The sequence below is a fragment of the Phalaenopsis equestris genome, unplaced genomic scaffold (genome assembly GCF_001263595.1).
Source record: "Phalaenopsis equestris unplaced genomic scaffold, ASM126359v1 Scaffold000452, whole genome shotgun sequence".
Lineage (NCBI taxonomy): Eukaryota > Viridiplantae > Streptophyta > Magnoliopsida > Asparagales > Orchidaceae > Phalaenopsis > Phalaenopsis equestris.
In genome coordinates this window covers 231,222-259,125 of record NW_018164893.1, presented here as the reverse complement: position 1 = coordinate 259,125, position 27,904 = coordinate 231,222, and the positions used below count along the sequence as shown (strand labels likewise).

The following is a 27,904-nucleotide window of genomic DNA, read 5'->3' as shown; positions in this document are numbered from 1 at the left end:
AAGGAACGAAAGAGGATCAGGCGTCCTTAGAGCTTGAACGAGAGGGGAAATCAGACACGATGCACAACCAACATTGATCCAACAACCCCTTCTTTTGCTTAAAAGAGAACTGAGAAAACCAAAGCTCCAAACACATAAACCAACAAAGAGGGAAGAATCACTCAGAATTTTGGCAGAACATCCCCTTCTCAAAGTAAAATTCGGCTAACCCTAAGGAACTCCCCAAATGGGGTTTTTATAGCAAAGGGGGAGGAGAAGGAGTTACCTTCATTCACCTGGACGGTGAGCCGAGCCAAGAGAAGCGACAAGAGTCACGTGGGGGGAAGACGACGACAAAGGCGAAGCTTTTAGGCAGAGGAGGGATCTGGTGGAAGCTTTTACCAGAGACCGCAGCACGGGGAGTGTACTACGAGGGGAGCTCGAGCCAGCGAGGAAGAAAAGGAACGTTTGGTTCGGCTAGGGCTTGCGATTAGAGAGCAGAGAAGGGGTTTGGTTGGAGCCGCGACCGAGAGGAAGAAGAGAGGCTACGGCTCCAGCGTGAGTTTGGTCCACAAATGGGAAAAGAAAAGGGGATCCGTGTGCGTGAGTTAGGGATTAGTGATTTAGGGATTTTAAAATAAGATTTTTTTCTTTTTTGTTAATTTAAAAAACATCAAATTTCGTGTGATTTATTTGTGTGTGGTGCCCTAGCAAAATGAGTGTCCTTCCAAGTTAAAATCAAAATTTCGGATGCGCCGACACAGTCCATTACGTCATCCGAGGTAGTTAAGACACCCTCGTCAACGATCAGGTCAAAAATGCATCGAATTCGATTTTCGTTAAAATTCTGGCTCGTGATCGATCGTTTCAAAAATTTTATCTAAGTTTTCGACAAATAACGGCGCAAGCGATGCGAATTGTTGAAAACATGCGAATTGTGGAAAATGAATGTGTCGACTCTTCAAATTGTGAAGTTTATGCGCGTGAAGGTGCAAATTGTGCATAAGGCAATCCTAAGGCTTAATGACCCTATAGGGACTCCTTTTGGGTTTTCTCAAGTCAGTTTCAACCTCCAAATGCTAGAGGTCGATACCATACATGCGAAACTCCAAAGAGGGTAAAGAAGTAAGTTGGATTTCTAAAATCAGGCGGGTTCCACTTCTAAGGCTCTAATATAGTCAAAAGGAGACCCTAAGGCTTTACCCTAAATCCTAAGAGGAAAACTAGACCTCACTAAAAATGAGGTCAACATTCGTCACAATATATTTTACAGTCGTTGAGCCGTGAACAAGAAGGCATGCAGTCACATCGTCAATAGAGGGAGCAGTAAGAATGTGGCGTCTACGCATACGGTGAAGAAGTTGGGACCCAAGGCTCCAATGCACTCCCAATCATATTCTCTGACGTGGTTGAAGAAGGAAAATAGAGCCAACATTGACAAGAGATGTTTAGTGGAGTTTTCAATTCCAAGCCAGCTGCAAGATCAGGTGTGGTGCGACGCGGTCCCCATGGATGTTTGATATCTTTTTTGTGGAGACGGTGGCAATTTGATCAAAGGACTCAACACGAAAGATTCAGAAAGACCAACTCACTCACCAAGGAGGGGAAGAAGGAGGGGAAGCGCATCATCCTCATCCTGCTTCCTTCAGCGGAGCCCGAGATCACAGAAGATCTTGCCAGCAGAGAAGCATCCGTGGGACCAATTTTGATGATGAAAGAGGATGATAAGACCGAGACATCAACTTCAGACAAGGGACAGCCACGATAGAGAGCATTTCATGATATCACAGTCGATACTATATCAACATGGCCACCACCATTCAAGGAGGTTCAGGTTACTCTCGCTATAGATCAAATCGAGCTAACTATGGAATAGTTTGAGAAGATTTAACAGTATATGTGTGACATGCAGTCCCAAAAGTGTGGAACGAAATGGCTGTTTGCGCGCAAGTTAGGAAATTTCTTAGGTGCCTTGGTGGACGGTACAACCGTCAATGTGATCCAGCGCTACTAGGGTCGCAATCGAAGATCCTTCAGCCCTGTGGATTAGAGCAACTCTGTCACTGTCAACGTGCAGATAAAGCCTTGGACGAATGAAGTCGAAGCTTTCCCAACACCATGAGAGTGATGTGGGGCTCATCTGGGGACTGAACCAGCAGTTGAACTGCAGAAACGACCAACCCTTGGCTAGACGCTAGGGTTGTCGCCCAAGTGAAGAAGGGTCCCCCCTTAGTTATCTACTAGTATTTATATGTAATCTCTTATGTCAAGGCTTAGTTTTTTCTTGTGCTCTATTAGGACAGCCACCGCCATCATATTTTCCCTTCTAGGGTTGTATCTAACTGCAAGAAGGTGCTCCAATTGTATCTCGTCCCGAGGGGGTGTGTATCTTCTTGTTATTGCTTGTTGCTTCCCTTCCCCCACTTGCTACAAGCCTACCTGCACCTCCCCCTACTGCCACTTATCCCTCTCACACCCCTCTGTTCATTTTGTCTGCCTCTCAGTATTCCTCCCCGTGCCAGTTTCCCTCTGCTAACCAGCCTCTTCCTTTCCCACCTCCTTCTATAATCCTACAATATCAAGAAGGTGCTCCAATTGTATCTCGACCCGAGGGGGTGTGTATCTTCTTGTTATTGCTTGTTGCTTCCCTTCCCCCACTTGCTACAAGCCTACCTGCACCTCCCCCAACTGCCACTTATCCCTCTCACACCCCTCTGCTCATTATTGTCTGCCTCTCAGTATTCCTCCTCGTGCCAGTTTCCCTCTGCCAACCAGCCTCTTCCTTTCCCACCTCCTTCTGTAATCCTACAATACTATCCAAGATGTTGTCGTGACTCCCTATGCTCTTTTACTTTCCACACCTGTTGTCGACATACCCATCTTGCCACCTAACCTTTTTCTTATTGCTAAAGCCACACTTAGCCTCCTCCTAATCCTCCCTGCACCTAGCTAGCCTACCACCTCTCCTACTAATCGTCTCCTTGCTGCCCACCGGCGCCCTAGCCGGAGATTTGTGTTGCATGTATTTGTTTGTCATTTATTTCTTGTTCTGAAGAATCTTCATTGTAACCTTTCAAACTTCAGCAATAATATTTATGTTTTCATTTGTGGATGGGGTTACCTCCGGTATCACTTCATCTTCCAGGTAATATGATTAAAAAGAAAAAATTCCTTCAGTATAAAAGAAATTCTTTAGATTTTATGAATTTGTGAAACAAAACAAAGCTTTAGCTTAGGTATAGTACCAAACTTATGATACTTATCTTTTTCTAACTCACACTACGCAAAAGATATTACTACATAACAGATATTCAAGTTAAAGTTAACGGTTTGGATAAACACACGTCAATCTTTAGAGCTATTGTTTGTCTCACGAAAGCAAGAGAATCATATTCATGTTTTTCAATCTCAAGCAAAGGAATTTGCTTTTACTTTCCCTTAATATAACATTCCTTTCTTAAACGAAAGTGATTTTTTTTATATCAGTTATTTTCTCAAAATAAACATTTTCTCCATACTCTAACTTTACATCAATATTTCATTTTTTTTTATCATACAAAGGAATTTCCTTATCTTTGACGATTGAAAAACAAATTTTATCTGCAGAATAAAAGTTACTGCCTATTAAAGCTAGATTCAGTTACATCTAACATTTGAGTAAATATAAAAAGCTAGACATCTTAGCAATCCATCAATTGAGTAAATATAAAAAGCTAGACATCTTAGCAATCAATCAATTTTATGCTACTCATCTCAATGCAAAAAAAGAAAAACAAAAAAAACAAAAAAAAAACTTAATCACATCTAAACCTTGTGATACCGGAGTTAGCCCAAAATCCAATTGGAAAGAAGATTTTATTACTCGAAAATAACAACGTTATAATGAAGACTCAAAAACAGACAAGGAACACAATAAGACACCACAATCCCGCTAGGGCAGGATAGGATGATGCGTGGACAGCGGTGAGAGAGTCTGGAAGATTGGTGGTAAGCTGGAGGAGGCTGTTTAGTGTTGCAGGTATGGCAGCAGAGGGAGAGGGGTTTGCTGGTGCGGCTGGAAGCAGATGGGGGAGCTTACGGTGGTGGAGGGGTCACAAGCTAGAGGTGGCGATGAGCAGGAAGGGAAAAGCAGTGAGTGGGTTAGCAGCAGTATGGGTGACAGGAGGACGGATTTGCAGTGGAGTTCAGCTCGTGGGAGAGGGCCCTGCGGCTGGATGGGAGCAGGTGTGGAAGTTGGGGCTCAGTTGGTCTGGACTGGGTGTAGGCGAGGGGCAGCAAACAAGGAGGAGGAGGAGATGAAGCATTCAGTGGAGAAAATCATCATCTCGGAGCAAGAGGAGGAGGAGATGAAGCATTCAGTGGAGAAAATCCTCTCGGAGCAGGATACAGCCGAAGCACCACCAATCCTCACATACAGCTCTAACACGGGAGAACGCCGAAGATAGAAATCTAAAATCTGAAATCAGAAAAGTAACTAAACCCTAAATAGGAAAACAATGTATTTATAATCGAAGACAACTGGGCGGAACCCCTCCCCTTAACCCTAAGTAAGGTTCGAACAATTCAACCTCCCTACTTAACTGGCTGTCATCTTGCAGAACTCAATTGGGCCGGGTCAGCACCCTAGACCAAACGTCCCCTTTATATTGATTGATATAGAAGGAAGATGATGGAGCAAAAGAATCCAAGGGCATTGTATTTCTTTTTCTGAAATGTCTCCAATAAGACAAAAAAATCTAACATCCCCGTGTTAATATAGTATCCAGAATCATTCAAATGATTAAAAAAAGTCACTATTTCTGTTCTTGCTTATAGCCTATTAAAATCTCGTGTTAACATAGAATTTTGGTCACATTGAAAAAATAAAAAATAATTTTCTAATGGGTCTTAAACTCAGATCCTTATAAATGATACAATATGATAGAAATATACTATTCTATGGACTGCTACAAACTACATAAAATTAGCAAGCGACTTAGCATTCCTATTTCTTTTAAGAAAATAACAAAAACTTGGGCTCAGAGAAGCTCAGTTATGATAAAGTCAGTATAGCATTAGTAAAATTCAAGAGAAGAAAAAAAAAGGACTGCAAAGTGATAATAACAATGAATTTCATTCACCAATACTTCAATAATAAAAACTCACAATCATCAAATAAGAAATAACAAAAAATATAATTTCATTAACCCAATAACAAATACAAACTTCATTAATTTACTTCTTAACATGACAGACGAATTCTAATGCCTACCAAATCTTAGCATCACCAGTTTAACAAGTGAAAATAATCATAAGAAACATGCCGAAAGTACCAATATTCCAGTCAATGCAGTTATCCTAGAAATTACGAGCGGCAGCTTGCTTAATTCATAGTCGTCCTGAATGTTCTTTCGCCTGACACTCTGCTTAATATCTTCAAAAATTCTGTCCACCCTTATTAAATGGATAAAGACAGTAAATAAATACATAATATGATAAAAAAGAATTAGCACGCTTGAACAAAAGAATAAAAGCTCACCACAAGCGCCCTTCTCCATCAAATTCCAGTATGGCCATCAAGATTGCTCTCACACTGTAATAACACTCCTCAACAGCATATTTCATGTACTCATCCCTAGAAGTTCTATCCCATAGTTCATCTTGGGAATCCTTGTATTCAGCAGCAATATCCTTGGCCATAAAAATCTATTTGAAACAAACAACATGAATAAACTCTTGACATTAAAAATTAACATAAAACATACCGCTACACAGAAAAAGAAACATAACTTTCAAAACCAAAGGAATAGTACAATAATAGCACTTTACCTTGCTAGCGAGAAGAAACAAGGGCCATTGAACCAGAGGAATAAATGTAGAATTTTTAGGCATAAGAAGTAAATCCAATTCCCTGATCAGAAGGACAAAAAAAAATTGTATGCTATAAAATTAGATATTTTAGAAAGAAAGGCGTGAATATCACAAAAATTTCAACTTACAAAGTTGTTATATAGTCTTCCTCTCGCAAATTTTTTATAATTTCATTCCAGAACGGTGCAAATCTGGCAGCATCAAACTTCTTTAGCTCCTCAATCTTCACAAATTAAATAAATTGATTAAAAAAATAAGCCACTATTATTAAAATAAATAACACTAACAAGAGAATTTGAAATAAGAAGGGAGCTTAAAAGAAACATTCAACAATTGAAAGGCTATAGCAGAAACAAAGGACCATTTAGAAAGCAACCAAAAAAAATGCAAAAATAACAGTTCATGAGATCATTAGGCAGCTAAGAAGATTGAACTATTAGAGTTAAACGATAGGTTGGTAGGGCATTTTTACATTCTACGACCTTAACCATATAAAACTTCCAAAAGCTCTAATACTTTGCATCAATGTTTTGGAGTTAACGCACAATCCTTATTCAAAAGCTTCTAAAATATCGTGCAGTAGGGTTTTAACTTTCTTGTGTTACAAAATCAAAGTAAATGGCAAAAAAGTACAACCTACATATAAAATTAGCAGTTGCTTGGGATCATTTTTATTTCTTCCATTTTTTTCATTTCTTATATCATTTTCTTTATATTTTGATTTGAAATAAAATATGTTTACTAAGTTAAAATATGTTTTTCATTTTATTGAAAATTGAATAAATTGATTTATCAGGAAGATGGCAATCAGACAATGACAGAAAGGTGATTGTCGTAGCCATCAACAGCACCCACTCAAAAGGGTGTGGGTGATGAGGAAAAGGGTTAGAAAAGTTGTATAATGAGAAAAGAGGGCAAAAAAGTGATGATAGCTAGGAAATAAAGATTTGCTGGCAGCAAGCCGAAGTAGAAAAAACATAGTTTGTCGGTGAAACCAGTGGTGTAGAAAGTTTTCAAAAAGAAATCATCACCTATTATCCAATTATATTACAAGCATACCACATCCAAAAAAAAAGAAGAATAAAACACTCCTAAAGCAAGAAAATCTAAGAAAAAATCCCAACTGGCATAGAAGAAAACAAAAAAACTGCCCAAATAGTATTATAACTCTCCAAGCAATTAACAAAGCACTATTACTAAATCAGAAAAAAAATAAGTGGAGGTCGGCTCACAAAACTAGGCAACTGTAATGTGGCATGGCATGCCAATTGAATTGAAATCCCGGTTTATAGCATTCCTGATCCAGTCCCACTATATCTCCGCATCCTGCGTTATTCTTTCAGGTATTAGAAGCTTCGCCTTCGTCCCTAGGAGCATGTATCCCTGAAGCATGGTGACACAACAGAGATATTGAAGGTTGCATACATATTGTAGTTCAAAGAAGATAAAACTTCTACGCATTGTCATTAATTTTATTAACAATCCTCAATGATCCACCAGCTTTAGGATTGAGTTTTCCACATGTTTTGCAGGAAATCTCTCCTTTAATCTTATCCCATATCACCTTCTTTGAAAACCCTAAGTTTTCTAAATTTGTTAGCTGACTTCTGATACTTGATGTTTTATCTAACAATATTTATTTATACCTGCTCATGTAGGATTTGAATATCCTTGACTCTGACCTCAGCATCATAACTACGATCAGTAACTTAGAATATCAGAACTAACTCCAATGGTGTAGGGGGTTTAGCACCCATATTAACCCTCAAATGAGTTGTGGCTTATCAATTAACAAGTGAATAGGTTGGAAACAAAGACTCCTTGAAGAGGAAAATTCCATTGTCTGATATTCTTGCTCACAATAGTTGACTAGGCTACCTAAGCTTGTAATTTACGACATCTACCTATCCAGACATATGAGAGTGATTGACAAAACTAAATTAAAGCGATGTGCCAAGTTAGCTTTATAGGGTCCTCCAAAAATAGCTCAAAAACTTCACATCTATATCTGAAATGAAGGGCATGGGCACACCATGTAGATGAACTACCGTTCTGAAGCACATGTTCGTAATGTGAGAGGCATTTATCGCCTTTTAGCAAAATATAAAATGTATCGTGTTAGAGAAGCGATCGACCACGACCATTACAAGTCTTTACTCTACTATGCTCTGAGCAAGCACACCACAAAATCCATGCTCACATCTAACTAGGGTGCTCTAGAACGGGAGTAGGATGTATAGAATAGAACTATATCCTCACATCTGAGCCAAATGACATACTCCAAATTGTCTAATACGTTTCTCCACTTCTCACACCAACCTAGACCAGTACACATTGTCTTTTACCTAGGAAAGAATTGTATCCCTGTCAAAGTGTTCTGTCGTGCCCTCATTGTGACACTCATGTCATATTTTCTCTTTGATGAACTCTTGGAATGAAAAGTATGTTCCTGTAGAAAAAAAAAGAATATGATCTGTGGACTATTTGTGCAATGTATACTGGCAAGGAGCCCAAATCTTTTGGAAATCTCCGTTAGTGACACATGCATCCTTTAACACTTCAAATCCAATTGTTTTATTGCATCATACTTATCAGCAAGTGACAGTGACTCAATACTTTAAATAATTGATTATGCCTCTCTGCTTGTCTCTAAGCACAAATTGGAATGAAGATAAAAACTCTACTTAGGAGGCATGCCTCCCCCAAGTTTGCTTTGACAATTAAAAATACTCAAGGTTTCAAGATCCATGTAAAAAGTGAACTCATTTGCCAGCAAATAATGACTCTAATAGCTGAGGGTTCTCACTTACCCTAGATAGAATACTTTCACTTGGACTCATTCAATTTCTCACTAAAGCAAGTAATGAGTTGTCCTCAATAGCTCAATATAGCTCTAATTCTGATATCAAGTATCACACTTAACCTCGAATATGTGCTTGAAAGTCTAAAAGGGCCAGAATAGAGTCCCGAGTATCATGTCGTTCCAGAGCAACAACACTAATATGCACTTCATCTGACCAAGTGAATTGAACTAACTTGAGAAGCTCCATCAAGGGTGCCACTATAGAGCTCAGGTTCCTGATAAACATATTCTAAAAGGATATCAATACATGATATTAGCATACTTGAGTAAACGACTACGAGCTAGACCAACCTAAAATAGCCTTGATCTTCATGGGATTCATCTAAATGTTGGAAGTTTAAAAAATGTAAAAGAATGTCCATGGTGTGAGATAGCCACTTCTTTAGATGATCATATAGCATCTCTATCCAAAAACACCAAACATAAGCATGATAATGACACCAAACATAAGCATGATAAATGCTCCTTCTGAATGGTTTATGCTAAGATGTCTTCAAAGTATACAACAACAATCTTTCAAAAGAAAGCTCCAAAAACCTTATTCATCAATCTTGTAAATATGCTTTGGGTGTTGGACAAGCCAAATGATAGGACCGTTCACTCATACAACTCATCTCGTGTCTTGAAGTTGTCTTTCACTCATACCAAGACCTCATCTGAACTTAGTGATATCTAGTGTGTGATCTATCTTAAAAAGATGCTAGTTACCTACAACTGACCCAATAAGTCATCCAATCTTGTAATGGACAATCAATACTTGAAGGTAATCTTGTTCGTTGTTGTAACATCAATGCACATACATCACGGCCCATCATTTTTTGGCACAATCAAAGCTGGTATGGCACACAAACCGGTGCTTTCACGGACTAGTCCCAAAACCATCAGATCTTCAACTCGCTTTTGTAGCTCTACATACGCTTCTTATCTCATCTAAAAAACTAGTCGATTTAGAAGCATTGATTAAGTGATGATATATATAACAACATCAATCTCTCGTAGGAAAGATAATCTAAATAGTAGGCAATAAGTCAAAACAACATGAAAGTCCTCCAATAGAGGTTGCATTGCCTCGAGCATCAGCTTTGTTATCTCAGTGCCCTTCAAAATCACCAAATCTAGTCCAACTAGAGCTTCTCTCATGACATATGGAAATGCAGCATGAGACATTGTAACTCTTGTCCCCATCTAAGTACTCATCACTGTTGATTCTTTCAAATGTAGAAGCACAATATGCTTCTCGTCAATAGTAAACAAGTAGGTGTTTTGTAGCCATCATGAAATATATTGCTATCATGCTATAACAACCCACTCAAAATAATATGAAATGCAATCATAGACACGAGATCACACCACATGTTATCTTGCAGATTGTTTCCAGTTGAAAATTCTACTAGATACCTTCTGTTAATAATAATCTTATTCCCTTCTACAACCAAGTCAACGAATATAATTGAGAATGCTTCAAGAGAGTAAGACTTCATTTGTCCACCATTTATGTACATGCTACATTCTCAAAACTACATTCAACAATAATGAGATTGCACACTTTTCATTTCACAATGCAATGGTTTTTATGTTGGATCAAGTTGTGATCTACCATTTTTCCTCTTGCAAAAGCAAACATTTCAGATTCTCCTATCACAAGGAATTACTACTCTTTAATTTGATAGCAAGTAACTTCACTTTCTTGTAGGTTAAACATCCAAATTCTCAAAAGACCCATTTCATAATATAGATTCACTCAATAAAATTATCTGGATCTATATGGTCATCAAAATCCGAAAAAGTAACCTTTACACCAAAATCATTATCCCTCCAATGGTATTCAATGTCAAACTATCGGGGCCTAAGTTCATCAACAAAAATTTCCTGGTGGAAGAGGTTGCCTTTCTTCTGATCCAACATGTATGAGTGAAATCTCTAGGTTATCTTCTCTCAAAAGCGAAAAGTTTTTATTGTAGTTGGAGGAGCTCCCTTTACATGTTTTTCGTTGTAAGCAATTGGACACATCTTTGCATGCTTCTTCTCGATGACATGGCATCCTTTTTCTCCCAATTAGAGTTTTAGCTGATAAGGAGGATGTGACTTAGGGTTAAGGATGCAAGGTGAAGGGATGATTTTTATGGAGGTATAAAGTTAGGCTATGTGATTTTTAAGGTTAAGAGTGGGAAAAAATTCATAGAGATTTAGAGTTAATTGGGCTCAGATACCAAATAACATTGATCTAGGGTTGTTAGACGATATGGGGTGAGGAAGAAATGGGTTTCGAGAAGTTGTAGGATGGAATAAGTAAACTGCTGGTCCATAGCAAAATCGGTGGCATAGGAGGTCACCAAACATCTGGAAGAGATCACCATATTCTCAAATCAAGTTGCAAGCACATCACCTAAAAAAATGGAAGAATACAGCACTCCAAAAGTATGAAAACCTGATAAGAAATCACAACTACCAAAAATAAAAACCCAAAACTATACAAACAGTCAAAGCCAACAAATATATAATTTCTAAAAAAATTAACTAATACCAATACTAAATCAAGAAAAAAGAACTTTAAAGGTAGCCATTGACCCACAACCCTAGGTAGCTATAATGTGATCCACTAGGCATATTGAACTGGAATCCCAATTTATGGGATTCCCAATCTCGTTCCGCTATAGACCTGCATCCTCCATCAAGTGGTGGTAGTGCCTTTTTTTAATACATAAAAGGCCAAAAAGCTATTTTGAGTTTTTTTAAAATATAAAATAAAAAAGATATAAAAATGTTAGAAACAAAAAATATTTTTAAAAACCAAAACAACGAAATAAGTAAAAATAGAAAATTAAAAATAAAAAATAAAAATAATCCTAAGGAGTCCCTTAGTAATTACTGTTAATTGCAACAATTACAAATTACAACCACCAACATGTATTTTGAAAATGTATCTTGAAGTTTCACACTTTAAAGAAAAAAGAATAGAAAATGTTAAGTGCCGGTTTGAGTTTTCCAACTCGACGAAGAAATTTGCAAAATAAGAACAAGTTCGAGTTGTTCCAACTCGATGGAAGAATTTGTATTCACATCACTTTCATATAGGTTAACAGAAGGTTCATGAGTATCTTGTAGACGGGTGGGTCAGATTTCATACAAGCTAATTGAAGGCTCATGTGCTCTTTATAGATGGGTAGGTTAGATCAAGAGGATTAGAAGACTTTTACAGCTGCAGTGTTGCAAGACACCAACAAAGTGCAAATTATGAGTACATGGGCAGAACAGTACTCCACTTGATACCCCGTAGGAGGAAGAAATGCTTGGAGGCTGCCAAAATTTTCAGTGATTTGGACTTCCAAAATGACTTCAATTAGAATAATTGAACTCAATAATATAAGAAGTGAAATTTTCCAAATAATTAAGAAAAATTATCACAGTTAATGATAATAAAAGAATACATGCATTGATTTATAGAAGGCTCAATAACGCACTAATGATTAAAATAGGGCCTTCCCAATGAAATTTTAATTCATCATTGAATTTTAAAATCCTAGATTTAGTATAAATAATAACCAATATGAAAATTTTAATAATTCATGAGCAATCATCACCGGATCAACAACACTCACATAAGCAGACATAAGGCATTGTTTGATTTTAAAAATTAAAAAATGCAAGTGATCTAATGATCAAATATTCACACAAAAGACTTTACTAAAGATAGTTTTAAAGTTTTATTTATTTTTACAAAAATAATATTAAACTCAAAGCACATAGTCTTTAAAGATAATTATAACCAATTCAGTCATATGTGCTCCAACCGGTAAAACTTTGAATTATATAGTCTAAGAATGATGCGTGATATAGCTTCAAATAAACTTTAATTCACATATCTATTTTAATTAATGTGCTAAACACACACATAATCTAAGAATGTTGCCCAAGTCAAAATTAAGTTAAATTTACAATTTTCTTGCCATGAGATGCATACAAATCTCTTTTTTGAAAAACGCCTATGAGTATTTTAAAATTACGAACTCTTTATTTCAAAAAGTAAATTCAAGCTAAGCAAATTAAAAAATAAAAATAAAAATGAAATGGACGCCTACCATCTTTTGTTATGGAGACCGTGTCAAGATAAATACTACCATCTTTTGTTATGGAGACCGTGTCAAGATAACCGCGACATGATGGATATAAAAACACCTACTTTATCACTAAAGTTGATCGGTGTATCGTCCTTCGGCGAAGTCTGAAACCATAGGTTCCCTAGTAAATAGAGAAGAATCGGTGGGATCAGTATTGGAGACAATAGAGGATAATGGGACTGAGGCACCAATTTCAAGCATGAGACAGCCACGGTAGTGAGCATTTCAGAACATCACAATCAATACCATACTATCATAACCACCATCATTTAGGGAGGGTCGGGTTAATCTTACTTCAGCCCAGATTGAGTCAACCTTAGATTACTGATACACGAAAAATATATGCACATATATTTTATACTAATTTTTGGTGATATTACACTTTAAAGGAATGTATTTTTTATGTTTTTTTGCAGGTTGTTGATTTTTAAGACTTGAAGCAAAACGGAAGCAAAAAAGATGAAATTTAGAATTAAAATGACATTTTTGATGAAATGTTCAGCGCCAAGAGCAGTGCCGATGCCGCAGACGGACGGAACAGATGGTGAATTTTACTCAGCGCAGACGACACCAGAAGCAGCGTCGACGGTGTCGTTTGACAGAAATCAGTGAATTAAGTTGCGGAACACTGGCACCGACGGCGCCAATGTCGGTTCAACCCCTGTTTCTAGAAGATTCGACGAATTTGATCGCTTTTTGAAGAGTTTTTGGACGATCCTATTGGAGAACATTTATCAGGGCTCAAAATTGATCAAGAAAGTGACTCTTCCTGACATCTCATCGTCCCAATTCAATCTTCTACGCATCACACATTGTTCCATTTTTCATTCAACAACCATTTAGAGTCCATTGTTCTTACAATTTAGAGTTTTGTGGAGAGTTAAGTGTGAATTCTTCTCTAAGAGTGTTTGAGAAGGAGAAAAGAGAGATTTCTTCTTCCTATATTTCTTAGAAGATGCTACAAGGGATTTGCTTTGAGAAAGAGCTTCAGATAAGTGTTGTTTTTTGTTTATTAGTGTTGTATGATCTTTCTTTATATATGAAATTTGTGTTTCGTTGTATCTTTCTTATGAAGTGTGGGTAGTTTCCTTTATCTTTGTCCTTACTCTGAGATATGGTAAAATGAAGAGATAATTTGGATGTGCAAATTTTAAAATATAAAATAAATTGTGATGAGTTTTCAACTCTGTTGTTAATTTTTTTTTGATTTGGGAAATTGAAATGTTAAAATATGCTGTTAAGCATAGGATCCACAAAATGTAGTATGAGTTCTACAACAGAGTGAGAATCAAATTTAATTCCATGGAGTAGTATTTCGTTCATGGAATTAAATGCAAATAAATAGGGAAATATACATTTTTGGGCATAGAATTGGAGATTTTAGGGTGACAAACTCGATCTTAGTATATAAGAACTAAAGCCAGAGTTAGCCTTCAGGTGAAGGGAAGTGGGAGCTCTGGGGTGAGAGTCAGTATCTTCCTAGGTTAGCCACGGATTTAGGGACTAAACCTAAGATTAGCCAATGATTTTCTATAACACTGTATCAAAGTAGAGAATTAAAATTGTTCTTATTTGACACAATACATATTTGAACCGTTTATCTCATCTCATTTTACCAAAACCTCATTGTAATGGGAAAGATGATTTTTCACATAAGAAATCTTTATCACATAAAAATAATTTAATAGTTTAGTAGTTACTATTTAAACTTTTTATTTCAGTTTTGTTATTGGTTAAAAAATTTAGTTCTGATAATATCTTAACATTCAAAATTAGTGACAGTAATTTCGTTTTGACCTTCTGTGAATTTCCTAGTAAATTTATCATTTCAAATTTAAAGTTTCCCCGTGAGATCGATATTTGGGGTTAAATAGAAAGTCATTTATTACTTGATAACGATACTTATACTTACGTAGAATCCCAACATTAATTGCTTAAATTTCTTATCCATAAAATATTGCATCAAGCTTTTGGCACCATTGTTTGTGTTTGTTATTACTTATTCTTGTTCTAAGAACCCATTTATTGTAGTTTCCTGTGTTTCTGAATTTACATTTTTCAAGCCGCTGCAATTTTGTTTACCTTCGGTATCATGATGTGATGAACATAATAATGTAACTAGCAAAATTAGGCGCAATGGCTTTGACTCCAAAGGAAACTTTAAATATGGCTCCAAATTAAAATTGAAAATCTGATCTAATGAAAGAAGATCATTAACCATAGTGATTGAAGGTAGGAGCTAATCTTTTGTGAATATACCTTGTATATGAAAGTTTAAGCACAAGACATAAAACACATAGAGCAATTGTGACAAAATAATTTGCTAAAGAAGTAACAACAGGGATGTCTTCAAATCAATCTTCTGCTAGTATCCACAAAATGAAGAACCAATCCATAACTCCTTTAACCTGAGTAGTAACTTCCAATTTGCCCTAAACAATGACCACAACTGGCCCAGATAAACGAAGAGTAGCAGCATCGACAAGTGAAAGTTTAACATAAATGGAACTCAAAAAATGTAAAGTGGACTGGTTGAAATAATCCAAATGAAACCGAAGAAATACAACCAACACAAGAGTGATAGGTGGTTGAATTATGGGAAACCATTTCAAAATTAGCATCATATAGCGACTCTAATTCGCCCATAATCTTTGTTGAAGTTTATGGATCATGATTAATATGATCCAAATTATTTTGTTTATATTTAGGATTTGCAAAGCCTTGATAAACGAGAGAACCAAATTTATAGATAGAAAGAACATTTGTAGCATTTAAGCTCGTACAATTAATGCCAAAATTTGAAAATGGTAATATTCATAATCAGATAATCATGATTAATGAGTAATTTTGATCAACATAAATCAACGAAAACATTTTGAAAACTGGCAACGAAGTAGGCCTAAGTTATGTGAAAAAGAACTAGGGTGAAAAATGTAGGATTTGCAAAAGAATGAACCTACAGAAGACTCCATATCCTCAAAACCCGGGTACAATTTACCTTGTAAATTCTTTTTTTTTCTAGAAAAAGGCTAAATTCATTGAAATACTACGTGCAGCAAAGCAGCCCTGCTTTCAACATAATAACTAGCATTAACGATGTCTTAAAAAACAAGGTAGCAATTGATTTCAAATTAACATGGATTTGCAGTCACCTGGCCAGACGTATTCAGCTCCTTCCTGCACAATATTAAGAATGGAATTAGGATGGAAAATAATAGGTTAAAAAAAGAACCCAATGAGAATTTAAACAAGCTAATTGTACCTTCGTTGCAGGGATACATGAAGTTTATCCATAAATGCTGAAGGAAACTCCTCAAACAATTTATGAACAGCATCCACAGATCTGATCTAAAAAGAGATGAGGAACAAGGATGAAGATCAATAGAGTTGTCACACTATGTGATGAAACCAGAGAATGACAGAGCAAATCAAATTTTGCGAATTAAACAAATTGATGACCACATCATGATAACATATCAAGAGTGATTTGATCAAAACCATTAAATATCGCTAATTCGGAAGCTTTATTAAAAAAGTTATAAAGCCACAAACAATTCACCAGAAATTTTGTCAAAAACAGTAAAGAACATTCTGTAAATTCTGAAGAAATAAGAAAGAGGCTTTAAAATTATTAAAACAACTCAATCCCATTTCCATCAACTTGTGTGGCATAATGAGTAAAAAATAATCCCAGAAAAAAGAAAAGGAATTTATACATATGCTTGCCTAGAAGTCTGAATTTGCAAATGTAACACAAGACAAATTTGTACATGAGTCCAAATCAAATGCATTAATTTATTGATTAAATGTCAGAAGCACCTGTTAAAGCCTGACAACAACATTTTCTAATTCAAGAGCACTTACCTCTCCCAAACGGTCCCTTGCTCCAAGAAGAAAACCATAAACAGCTGAAAATACAGTGTAGAACAACTGAATATCTAAGAGGTAAATCTGCAAAAGCAAACAAACAGGAAAAAAATAGAGAGAATTGGTGAAAAACTTCCTGCAAGAAGTTTTGATAAGATCAAGTAGAGTGAAGTACAGTGCAATGCATCTCAATCATCAACCAACAGTAATGCAAAGTATTATGATTTCTTAACAATACTCACACAGAAGACCGGTGCCCATAAACTGAGAATTGTAATTGCATTGTGATTATCTGTAAAGTTGTTTTATGAAAGAAAGGAAGTTAGGCGAACATGGAAAGATGAATTAAACAAAAATGATGAATAAACAAATTTATTAAAGCAGCTTGGCAGGCAGTGCAGGGGGCTTGGTTCTCTAATTCACAAATCCCGCATAGCCGTTCTTGTTTTTTTCAATAATAAGCAAGACAATAAATAACGTATTTGATTGAACTTTAAAAGATGTCAAAAAGAAAGGATCACTCCCCCATAAAGCATGTCAAAACTGCTCTAATGATAGAATGGCAGATAAATCAGAATAGACTATTATAGATATAATGCATATCTGAAATTCTTCATTCAACGAAAAAGCAAATAGTTATTGGTAACGTTTTGTTTTAGTTTTGTAGCTTTGTATTTTATTTTTAGTTTTGTAGCTTTGTATTTGACTAATCATGCCTATGATGTTAGTACCTATGAGATTGATAGGTAGTGTGTCCTCTAGCATTTCGATTACTTCACACTATTCAGACCAACCATTTCCCAGATCAATCCAATACACTATTTTAGGACGCAGTGAATCCTCAATGTTTTTTTAATCAAACAATTTGAAGATTTACTACTTGATGAAGGTATTGGCACTACTGTTGAGGTTGCTTTGGTCGTCCGCTAGACTGCGACTAATAGATCATTGTTGGTGGTGTGCTTCACATTCAACAAGTGCATGAACTTTGTTGCTTTCAGTTTGTAGTACCACAGTTCTTTTCTCGCAATACATTAGTGGCATGGGCGTCCTCCTTCAGGTGGGCCCGAGACAAAAAAGCAAGCCCAATAAGTGGAGGCTGTGGCTGGTTCAGGGCTTGCCACTGTCCAAGGAACCGGTTGGCACCTTAAATGCTTTCTAATTGCTGGTTTATGTCCATATTAGGGTTAACTTTGTTTCTTAAGCTATTTATTTTGTTCAAAACCTGTTTTGGGACTTGAAGTTTTGTAGCTTACGCACTTCAGAGCTTGGTTCTCGAATTTCTCTCAAGTTTAAGAGCTATATCCTCTTCCATTTCAAGCATTGGCACGATCTGAAATGGGTTGTGGATTCTCCTCAACACCTGTACCCCACTATAACTGCAGGCCACACTTTTACTCTATGATTTCCACAAAACAGCAGCAAAAGCCCTTCTTACTCTCCAAATCCCTTTCATTTTTCAGGTTTCCTCATTATCTTACAAATACTCACAAGGCCATCTTTACTCCCTGTACATCAACTACAAAACTTAGATCGATGTCGTCATTAAAGTCATAGAAATCCTAAATCTTTAGGGATTCATTGATCGCAACACCAACCCTAAAATGCCTTATTTTACCTTTAATGAAACCCTAATTGGAAGGAATCCATCATGCCACCAATTAAAAATCATCAATGAGATGTTCAAGAGCTTACCATAGAAAATATGAAAGGAGACTCCTTCAGTTGCAACATCAACTCGCTAATTTTGAAAGAAGACAACAAAGGGAAATCAGTCATAGCAACAACATTGACCAACATAATAGGCGCGATGAAAAAATCCCTTTCACCAAAAAGCTTCAAATGATGAAGAGTGAATTAAAAGTTTACAAATTCTAAAATTATTATTTGAAAGGAATAAATGATGTTTTATAGTTTGTCACTAATGACACTACGGCTTGGCTCAAAAATTCAAAAACACTTAATTCTGGTTTTTTTTATTTCTTTATGCAGTCCAGCCATTTATGTATTAGTGAACATAAGATCCTAATATTTATATCAAAATCGTATCAAGGATTATCGTTGCATGTCAACTCAGGTATGATTGAGTTGAATCAAAATGGCTAGAAGTTAGATTCAACAGATCAATTAATTGATAAATAAAGGGATGAACTTTAATGAATAAATCAATGATTTTTTTCACAAAACTAAAACAAACACAAAAACATATGTAATCAAATCTAATCCTATCGAAGAAATTAGAGAATATGAATACACTTTAGAAAATGATTCGATGCAAAAAATGTTTATTGAATTTGAATATACACATCTAATAGAACATATTTATAAACATGATCTACAGTTGAGAAAAATTAACAATTTGGCTTCGAAATTAAAATTGATCAGGAGGTCAATTAAGAAACAAGACCATGATTGACAACTGAAATTGAACCTATCATCAGCAATGCTTTAAAAGGTGTGGCTATGGGCAGGGCATTTTAGCAGTTAAGGGGCGGGGCATAAGCCCCAATATATTAAAAGAAAATGAATATAAATATTAAGAGAAAATAAAAATAACTAATTGTGCTGAATAACAAAATTATTGTGCTTACACATTAAAGTTAAAAAAAATTCAGGTAAAAATAGTGAAATACTATTGCTAAAGTGAATTTACCAAAGCCATGGTTAAATTATCGCAGCTACACTGAACTTATTGTAGCTAAACTGATTCCGTATAAAACCTTAAAAATCGTGTGAGTTTTCATCACTCAATAAATCAAGTTGCAGCCTACGGGAGAGAAACCCTGCGAAAGAGATGCGCTGTGCGGGAGAATAGAAGAGCATTTGCGGGAGAGGTGAAAAGCATCTCCAGGAGAGAGGAAGCGAGACGGTTGCGCCGTCTGTCGTGGAAACGTCTGTGTGCGACATTGTTTGCATGCGAGCGATGATGCAACGGCTGATGTGGGAGCATCTTTGTGCAACTTTGAACAGGCGAAGAGGATGATGCAACAGGTTTCTGTGTGTGGATGTGGAAGAGACGAAATGGAGTAAAAGACTGCGGGACTTTTGTTGTGGTGTGTGTGGAAAATTAGGGAATTTTTTCTCTTTTATGTACCTAAACAATGAGACGTATGCCCCAGTGGGGTGAAAATTGTGCCCTAAAGGCATATATGGCTATCCGATGTGTAGGCCCATGGGGATTGCACACACACACACCCCCACCCAAACCGCCCGTGGGCTCGAGGAGAATGGACTTGCGCCACGCCCCTAGACGCGCCCCATTAACACCTCTTAACACAGAGCTCATCACATATGAGCTCAAATTGAAATTAAAATCTTATTTCAACCTAACTACAAGCATGAACTTCCCCTAAAGATCCTTGAATCTGAACCAAACTTCTAAAAGCTGTGGAATATGTTATTGAATGCGTAGATAAACAAATCAACCTACAATAGTTTAAAAAAATAGAACGATTAATTCAGCAGTCATTCCTAAATATGAAGCTGAACAAAAAAAAGCTACTAAACTTGACAGATGAATTAATTTTCTTAACCATTGAAGAAATTTATGGTGAAAATCATATCTCAAGCAATACAGGCTGACCGCCCTTTTGGTTACTTGGTTCTTGAATTTTAAACTCAGGGGCTTATAGAGAAGTTAAAAATTCCATAACTACTATAATCAATAGGTTAAAAGTACGAGCTGACCACACTATTAATTACTTGGTTATTAAATTTTAAACTCAAGGGCTTATAGAGAAGTTAAAATTCCATAGCTACTTTAATCAATTTGTTAAAAGCCAATGCCTTCACACACAAAAAAAAAAAAAAAAAAAAAAAAAAAATCATACTTTTAATTATTATTTATCAAAATGAAGGTAAAAATGCATAAATTATCGTCAATAATATTATGTTTTTTTTCAAGAAATTTTATTAAAAGAGTTGTTCATCAATATAAGCATATAATACTTGAGGGGGACTGCCAATTTCTAATTTTCCTTATCATCCCATCAACTAAGAATAGGCTATAAATCAAAAGGTGTACAAGGTGGTTTGCAAACTGAAAAAATTAAGGCAATGGTTTCCCAAATTCCGAATAGCAAGTACGGGACAAATATTGACGTAGCACGGCTGTCCGGGATGATGGCAGCTCAAAAAAAGGATAAAAAGCAACATCAGCGAGAATAGATAACTGGAATAGTTATGTCAGCTGTATAGAGGGCTGGAACAGTTGACATGGTAAATGGGAAGAGCTAGAACAGTTGTGCCAGTGAAAAGGGAGGGTTAGAATGACAATGGTGGATGCGGTAGACCGTTGGGCAGCAAAAGGAAGGCTTCCTTGGACGGAGGCAGCAAGGAAAAGGGCTGGAAAGTGAAGAAACTACAAGAAAACAACGAAAGAGTTGTTGTCAGAGAGGACTACAGCGATGAGGACGGTGTGTGATGCGGGGGCTTGGGGGCTAAACCGTCGAAGGGTACAACCGGCTTAGCAGAGTGTAGCAGAAGGCCAATCAAAACCTTGCTTGGGGTTAGGGTTGCCGCCCAAAGGAAGGGATCTCCCCCTCCTAGTTATCTTCTGTATGCATGTATGTATATATGCATTTTCTTGCGTTAGTGTTAAGTTTTCTTGAGTGTTTCCATCAGACAGATGTCGGCATCCCCTTTTCCTTCTTAAGGTTGTATCCAACAACAAGAAGATGCTTCAGCTGCAAATCGTCCCAAGGTGGCGCATATCCTTCTTTTTATTCACCTTTTATCCTTGTTGACATCTTCCAGTCCCCCACACCTTTCCTGAATTCCCAACCACCAACCCCTCGAACCTATTAGGCAGCCATCGCAATCCACACTTCCCCCTTAATACTGTTACCGTCAAACCCTCCCTGCCCTTCTACGGTTGTCGTCCTTCCAGCTAGCCCACCATGCCCCCTTTCTCGTCAAAACAAGCTGCACCAACCATATGCAACCTCCTTCCTCGTTACCACCCCAAGGTCGACCAACCTCCTTCCTCGTTACCAACCCAAGGTCGACCAACCTCCCCCTGCCATTAGGGATGTAAATGAACCAAACACGAAAGAACAAAGCTCGTGTTCCTGTTCCGTTCGTTCGAAATTAAATGTATTTAAAATAGGTTCCTATTCGATATTCGTGAAGTTACTATTCGTGTTCAGTTCGACTTGCTTGAATTTAATTCTAAATAACTGAAAAGTTTGAAATATTTGAATGTTTGAATTGTTTGAAATCTTTCAAATTTGTTTGTATTGTTCGAATTGCTTATATTGTTAAAATGATAATAAATTTAATTATTCATTCTCAAATTACCAAAAGAAAGATAAATAACATCCCTAAATTAAAAAAAAATTATTTCTTCAACTGTATTATTACAAATTGTTAAAAATAAGTTACAAATGAAATACAAAATTAAGCTTTCAAACTCAAACTCTTATAATTTATATGATTTAATTTTATAAAATATGATATATTTTTAGAGCGCATAATTATTTTTAAAATATGAAAAAAAATTTAAAAGTAATTAATTTTCTCGATCGAACATATGACTGTTCGTGTTTGGCTCGTTTATAAACCAAACTAAGAAAAAATTATTCATGCTCGTTTTATTTGTTTATCGAACGAATCAAACACGAACTCCCTAGCGAGTCGAACACGAAATGTTGGTGAACAACGAGCTTTTTTAACAGCTCTACCTGCCATCAGCCGTAAATCCAAGCCCCCCTCACCTGTTGTCACCACCTCCCTCCCACATCTCCAGCTGCCTTCCCATCCCTCCACTCCTTCTAAGGTTATCGCCAATCCCTCTCGACTTCCGGATAGCAACTATAACCATTCCTCTGCCTTCCCCATGCTGTCAAAACCATCTTCCAACCACTCGACCTTCACCAACACCTGTTATCAGCATACCTACTTGATGGCTAGCCGCCACCCATCCCTTCTTCGTTGCTCTATGGTGCTTGTTAGGCTTGTTATTGTTTATTTACTATTATGAATAGTCGTTGTAACATATTTTAATTTCAACAATAATATTATATTTCTTTTGTGGTTTAGGTTAACTCTAGTATCATCTGGCATCAGAGCTCGCCTAACCCTAGTCTCATCCCAGGGATTTCTAACATTTGCCTTACCCCTCCACAAAAAAAATTCTTTCATATTCCCAAACCATAGATAAATTTTAGTCTCATCCCAGGGATTTCTAACATTTGCCTTACCTCTCCACAAAAAAAATTTTCTTTCATATTCCCAAACCATAGATAAATTTAAAAAAAAAACCTAATTTTCCTTTACTAATTTTCAAAATCAACTATCCCAATTGTTCAACACTGTCAATTAGTCTCATACACCATTTTTCACCTCTCAACCTAAAACCCCAATCATGACACCAAGAAGATAAACGCTTGAGCCACCCGGGAAAAGATACAGTAAGAGATCCGTTGACTTCAACTGAGGCTTGCGCTGTGATCTGAAGAACTGAAGGAGAGAACGGGGCAAAAATATGATGTCCATATACCAGCGTGAGTGAAAAGAAAAGATTGCTACCTGGCCCAAGATGAAGAGAGAGTCGCAGCATCAGTTCCAACCAGCTTACTTCAGAAAAAATATTTATACCCTAGATTTAGAAGTGAAGAGACCACATCACAAGGCGACCACCACATCTTATCCGCAAAATTCAACTGCAGGATCTTACAGCTGTGTTACACCCAGGAGAACTTTCGGGTTGGTTAAAGGCCAACATTGATGGAGCACTTCTCTCTAATGGAAAAACCGGAGTGGGTATCTTGATTCGAGATGAAATTGGGAAAGTCATCCTTGCAGTCGGTCAATCTTTAGTCCATTGATGCGGTGATACTTAGCAAATTCATACAACCTTGGATGTTTGAAATGAAGGTATGATTATTGAAAGTGATGATGCCGCAATCATTAGTTTCCTTCAGATGATGGCGGAAAAGCTTGGACAGCATCAAGTTACTACTGATAATGCTTTTCTTTTCTTAAAGGAATTCAAATAGGTTCTTTTTTATTTTAACTCATAGGGAATGTAACAAAGCGGTCCATTTTTTGTGCTAGGCTCGCCTTGGATAGATCATTCTTCTAGGAGGCTCACACTTGCGACTCGACTTTTTGAGCTTGGTTGATGATGATGCCAACCATGTTGTTTCTCGTTTTGTGTAGCTTTTATAGCTCTAGTTTGTACTTTTGTTTTCTTTTACATTACTGCAAACATGAGGTTCACCTTTGATAGATCTTTCTTTTAGGAGGCTCAGACTTGTGACTCCGACTTTTTGAGCTTGATTGATGATGATGTCAACCATGTTCCTTCTCGTTTTGTATAGATTTTATAGCTCTATTTGCACTTTTGTTTTCTTTTATTTTAATGCAAACATGCACACCTTTCAAGGAGAACATCCAAGCTGACCTCATCTGTGGAAAACCTGATTCAGAGCAGAGAACAAGTGGAACCAAGTTGCATTCTTAAATTTGTCCCAGTCAAGAAGTTCTTCAAGTGATACGGGTATGGGCATAGCGAATCAGATTGCACAACCTGCAGAGTGATCGCTTTAACTGATCAAGGAGAAGTTGAAGAAATAAACGTTGATCCGGAAAAAGTGACTACAAAAAAGATTTTCAACTTTCAACCAACGAGGAAGAGACGCCATCAATTCTAGTTGACCCCAAGATAGAGATTCCAGCTACGGTAATAATAGTTGTTCTAGAAGGTAGTGATTAATATAATGTGTGCTCCGGTAGAGTATGAGATGGTGGTGCCTCTAGCTAGCATTTTGCAGGCATTCAAAAAAGCATCAGCAGAATTGACCCTAGATGTCCAAAGGGGCCATAAGTTTGAGGAGCCGATATCAGACACAGTACAATCCCAAATGAAATATTTAGACCTTCAAATCTATAAACTCATCCCTGAGTTGGCCCTACTGAGGGAGGACTCGCATGTCAGAAATGAGGTTCTTTTGTGCCACGTCGAGAAATTTCAGAGATTTATCAATTTAGTATGGTAACCATCATCTGATGTCCAGACAATAGGGATGAACCCAAAATTTGAAATGTGTCTCAAGAACTTTATGGGGAAGGAAATGCTTCAAAGGGATCAAGGTCCTATCAGTGAAGAAGAGGTATCTCCTAAGTGGTTACTGGTGAGAATGGTATAACCTAACACAAATTCCACAATAGAGTTGATCACTCATCACATATTAGTTAATCAACTAAATTCCAATGAGTACGAGAAATAAAAGAAAAAGATTCCAGACTTAATGGCTCGAGAAATGCATTGCGGGAACCTACATCTATATCTAGCTCCAGATCAGAATGTGCCAAGAGATGATGTATATTTATTCTAGCAAGACATGTTGTGGAATGATAACACCTATATGATCGACCTACCAAGAGACTACAATATCTCTGTTACCTTTAACGTGGCGGACTTGGACTCCGTGCTACAAGAAGCCAGAAACTTCGACGCATGAAGTCAAAGCTCCCCCAACCCCGGGAGAAGGCCATGGGGGTTGAACCGGCCAAGAGTTGAACCATTTCACCAGAGTGTTGCAAGGGGTCGGTCGAACGCTTGCTTGGGGCTAGACAGCGGCTAGCGTCTGCATCGTTTACTGTGTCTCGTCTCCCCTCCTAGTTATCTTCTACAACATATATATGTATTTATTTATTTATTTATACACACACACATATATGAAAAAAGATGGCGGTTGAGAGCTCTGCAAGGTTTTCGATTGGGGATTTTCGTCGCCAATGATTCAGTTGCTCGAAGAAGAGGGGCTCGCGCCTCGCCTCCGTTTCGTCGTCTCTCCACTTCTGCTTCTCACTTCTCTGCTTCGTCGACTCGCGTCGTTATTGTGTTTCGTCTGTTTCGACGCCGACAGCGGCTAGCGACTCGTCTGTTCGACGCCGACAACTGCATATCTCTGCACGTTTGTCTCTCCCTGCTTCCGTGATTTTGGGAATTTACAGCAGGAGACACCAACAGCTTCACGTTCCTTCGCACCTCGCCGCAATTATATCGGGATATTCTAACAGGTGGTTTTCCCTGCTCTGATGACGCTCACTCCTTCGGTTGAACCTGACAAAGCCTCATTTACCCACGTGGTGGGTAATCCTCAGGTGGAGTCGGCGGTTGTCTTCCCTAAAGCTATAAGGACTGTCACGATTGTATATGTGATTGTTCTTTTGTTCAGAAAAAAAGTAGCAAATGTGGGAAAGTAGCACTCTTTTTCACTGACTTAGAAATTTGAACATTAACTGAGAAATTCAGGTTCGCTCATATTGAAAAATTTCAGTGGGGGCACCCACCTATGAAAGTTATCACAAAAAGTTTTGATGATCTCAAACTAGTAGACAAGTGGAAAGTGAAACTAATTGATGGGAGACACATGTTGATTCAATTAACTGTAGCCGAAGACTACACCCGGGTTTCTCCAAAAAATACCTTAATATTGCAGGCAAGGAAATGAACTTATTCAAATGGTCGATATAATCGTGGCTTGATGACATGATTATCATATAAGCCTAAATGAAGTTACTCATCATATTAACTGTGGCAAAGCCTTCAATTCCTCATCCCTCATGTTCCTCTCTCACACTGATATCAAAGTTAACCCAAACCACGTGACATGATTATCATATAAGCCTAAATGAAGTTACTGATATCAAAGTTAACCCAAACCACATACACCAAAAATAGTGCCGACACAAACCAAAAGCTTTCTTAAATTCATTTAATGTATCCAAAAGCCTTTTCTCTTGCAAATCATTTAACTCTGAATATATAATAACAAGTTATGTAGATGAGTTTCCTAGAAACACATACTTCAAGTGGTTAAGCAATGTTTTCAACTCAAGTTCAGGTGGTTTTGTAATTGACGGAACTAGATTCTTATCAGTATTTTTATAATATCCAACATCTCAAATCTTTCCTAAACCTAATCTAGTTCTTCGTTTTCCATTTCGTCCAAAGTAACTTCATCTTTGGTTCAAAATGCTCTTCTTTTTCAAAATGCTTTTTATCTTCAAAATATTTTTTAAAATGCTCGTTCAATAGATGTTCAAAAATTTCCATGCAAAAACATTCATTATCTCTTTCAAAAACATGGTATTTCATAGATTTCGCAATGTTAAAAGTCACTTCTTGATTTTTAACTCTCATAGTTAAGTCTCCCTTCGGAACATCTATCATAGCTCTTCCAGTAGCTAAAAAAGGTCTCCCTTAAATTATAGGTATTTCTTTATCTTCCTCCATATCTAAAATAATAAAACTGACAGGAAAGATAAATTTCTCAACTTTTACTAACACATCTTCTATAACTGGTTTAGGATAAGTTACTGAACGATCCACCAATTGAAGAGTTACAGAAGTAGGTGAGACTTCTCCTAATCCTAATCTTTTAAAAATGGATAGAGACATAAGATTAATGTTGGCTCCAAAATCACATAAAGCTCTTCCATAAAAATCACTCACCGATAGCACACGGTATAATGAAACTACCTGGATCTTTTAATTTTCAAGAAGCTTTTTCTGAATAATTGCACTACACTCTTCGCTAAGTGCAAGTCTCATTATCAGTGAACTTCCTTTTCTTGTTCAAAATATCTTTCATAAAATTCACATAATTGGGCATTTTCTCTAAAGCTTCTACGAAGGGAACATTTACGGTTAATTTCTTAAGAATTTCTATAAACTTGGAAAATTGTTTATCCTTTTTGTGTTGCTTTAATTATTGAGGAAATGATGGTGGAGGTTTCTCCATAGTAAGTTTCGTTGGTGTAAGTGGATATTCTAAATCTGGATATTCATGATCCTTTTCTTTTTCTATATCCACTTTCACTTTTTCAATTTTTGTTTCTTTCTGTACTCTTGTTTCCAATTCTTTTTCACTTCGTAATTGTATCACTTTTATCTGTTCTTTTCCTTGATCTTCAGGATTTGGTTCCACTGTACTTGGCAAAGTTCCCAATGTTTGGTTACTAAGTGCAATAGTGATATGCCCTAATTGGTTTTCAATACTCTTGATAGCATCTCCTTGATTTTGTAATTGGTTTCCTTGAATTGTAATTGATTTCCTTGTTTCTGCAATTTTTGACCCATATTTAGTATCAGCTCTTCCATAGAAAACTTCTTTTCCTTAAATTAAGTGTTGTTGTGAAGTCGTGGAGGATAAGAAGGTCTATAATTAACATTTCCTTGGTTGGATGAATTTCCTGGATGAATTTCCTAATGGGT

The 27,904-nt window shown here is 36.9% G+C and overlaps 1 protein-coding gene across 1 annotated transcript in view; it reads right to left on the bottom strand.

The window, feature by feature from the left end:
* Nucleotides 1-27,904, bottom strand: part of LOC110027837 (callose synthase 9-like) — a 217,076-nt gene that overhangs the window by 122,414 nt on the left and 66,758 nt on the right. The window contains exons 5-12 of the mRNA XM_020729436.1: nucleotides 16,920-16,969; nucleotides 16,675-16,761; nucleotides 16,073-16,158; nucleotides 15,963-15,987; nucleotides 5,958-6,052; nucleotides 5,788-5,869; nucleotides 5,498-5,664; nucleotides 5,292-5,412 (exon numbers count right to left, since the gene is read on the bottom strand). Coding sequence (XP_020585095.1) covers nucleotides 5,292-5,412; nucleotides 5,498-5,664; nucleotides 5,788-5,869; nucleotides 5,958-6,052; nucleotides 15,963-15,987; nucleotides 16,073-16,158; nucleotides 16,675-16,761; nucleotides 16,920-16,969 — 713 coding nt within the window. The remainder of the gene's footprint in view (nucleotides 1-5,291; nucleotides 5,413-5,497; nucleotides 5,665-5,787; nucleotides 5,870-5,957; nucleotides 6,053-15,962; nucleotides 15,988-16,072; nucleotides 16,159-16,674; nucleotides 16,762-16,919; nucleotides 16,970-27,904) is intronic.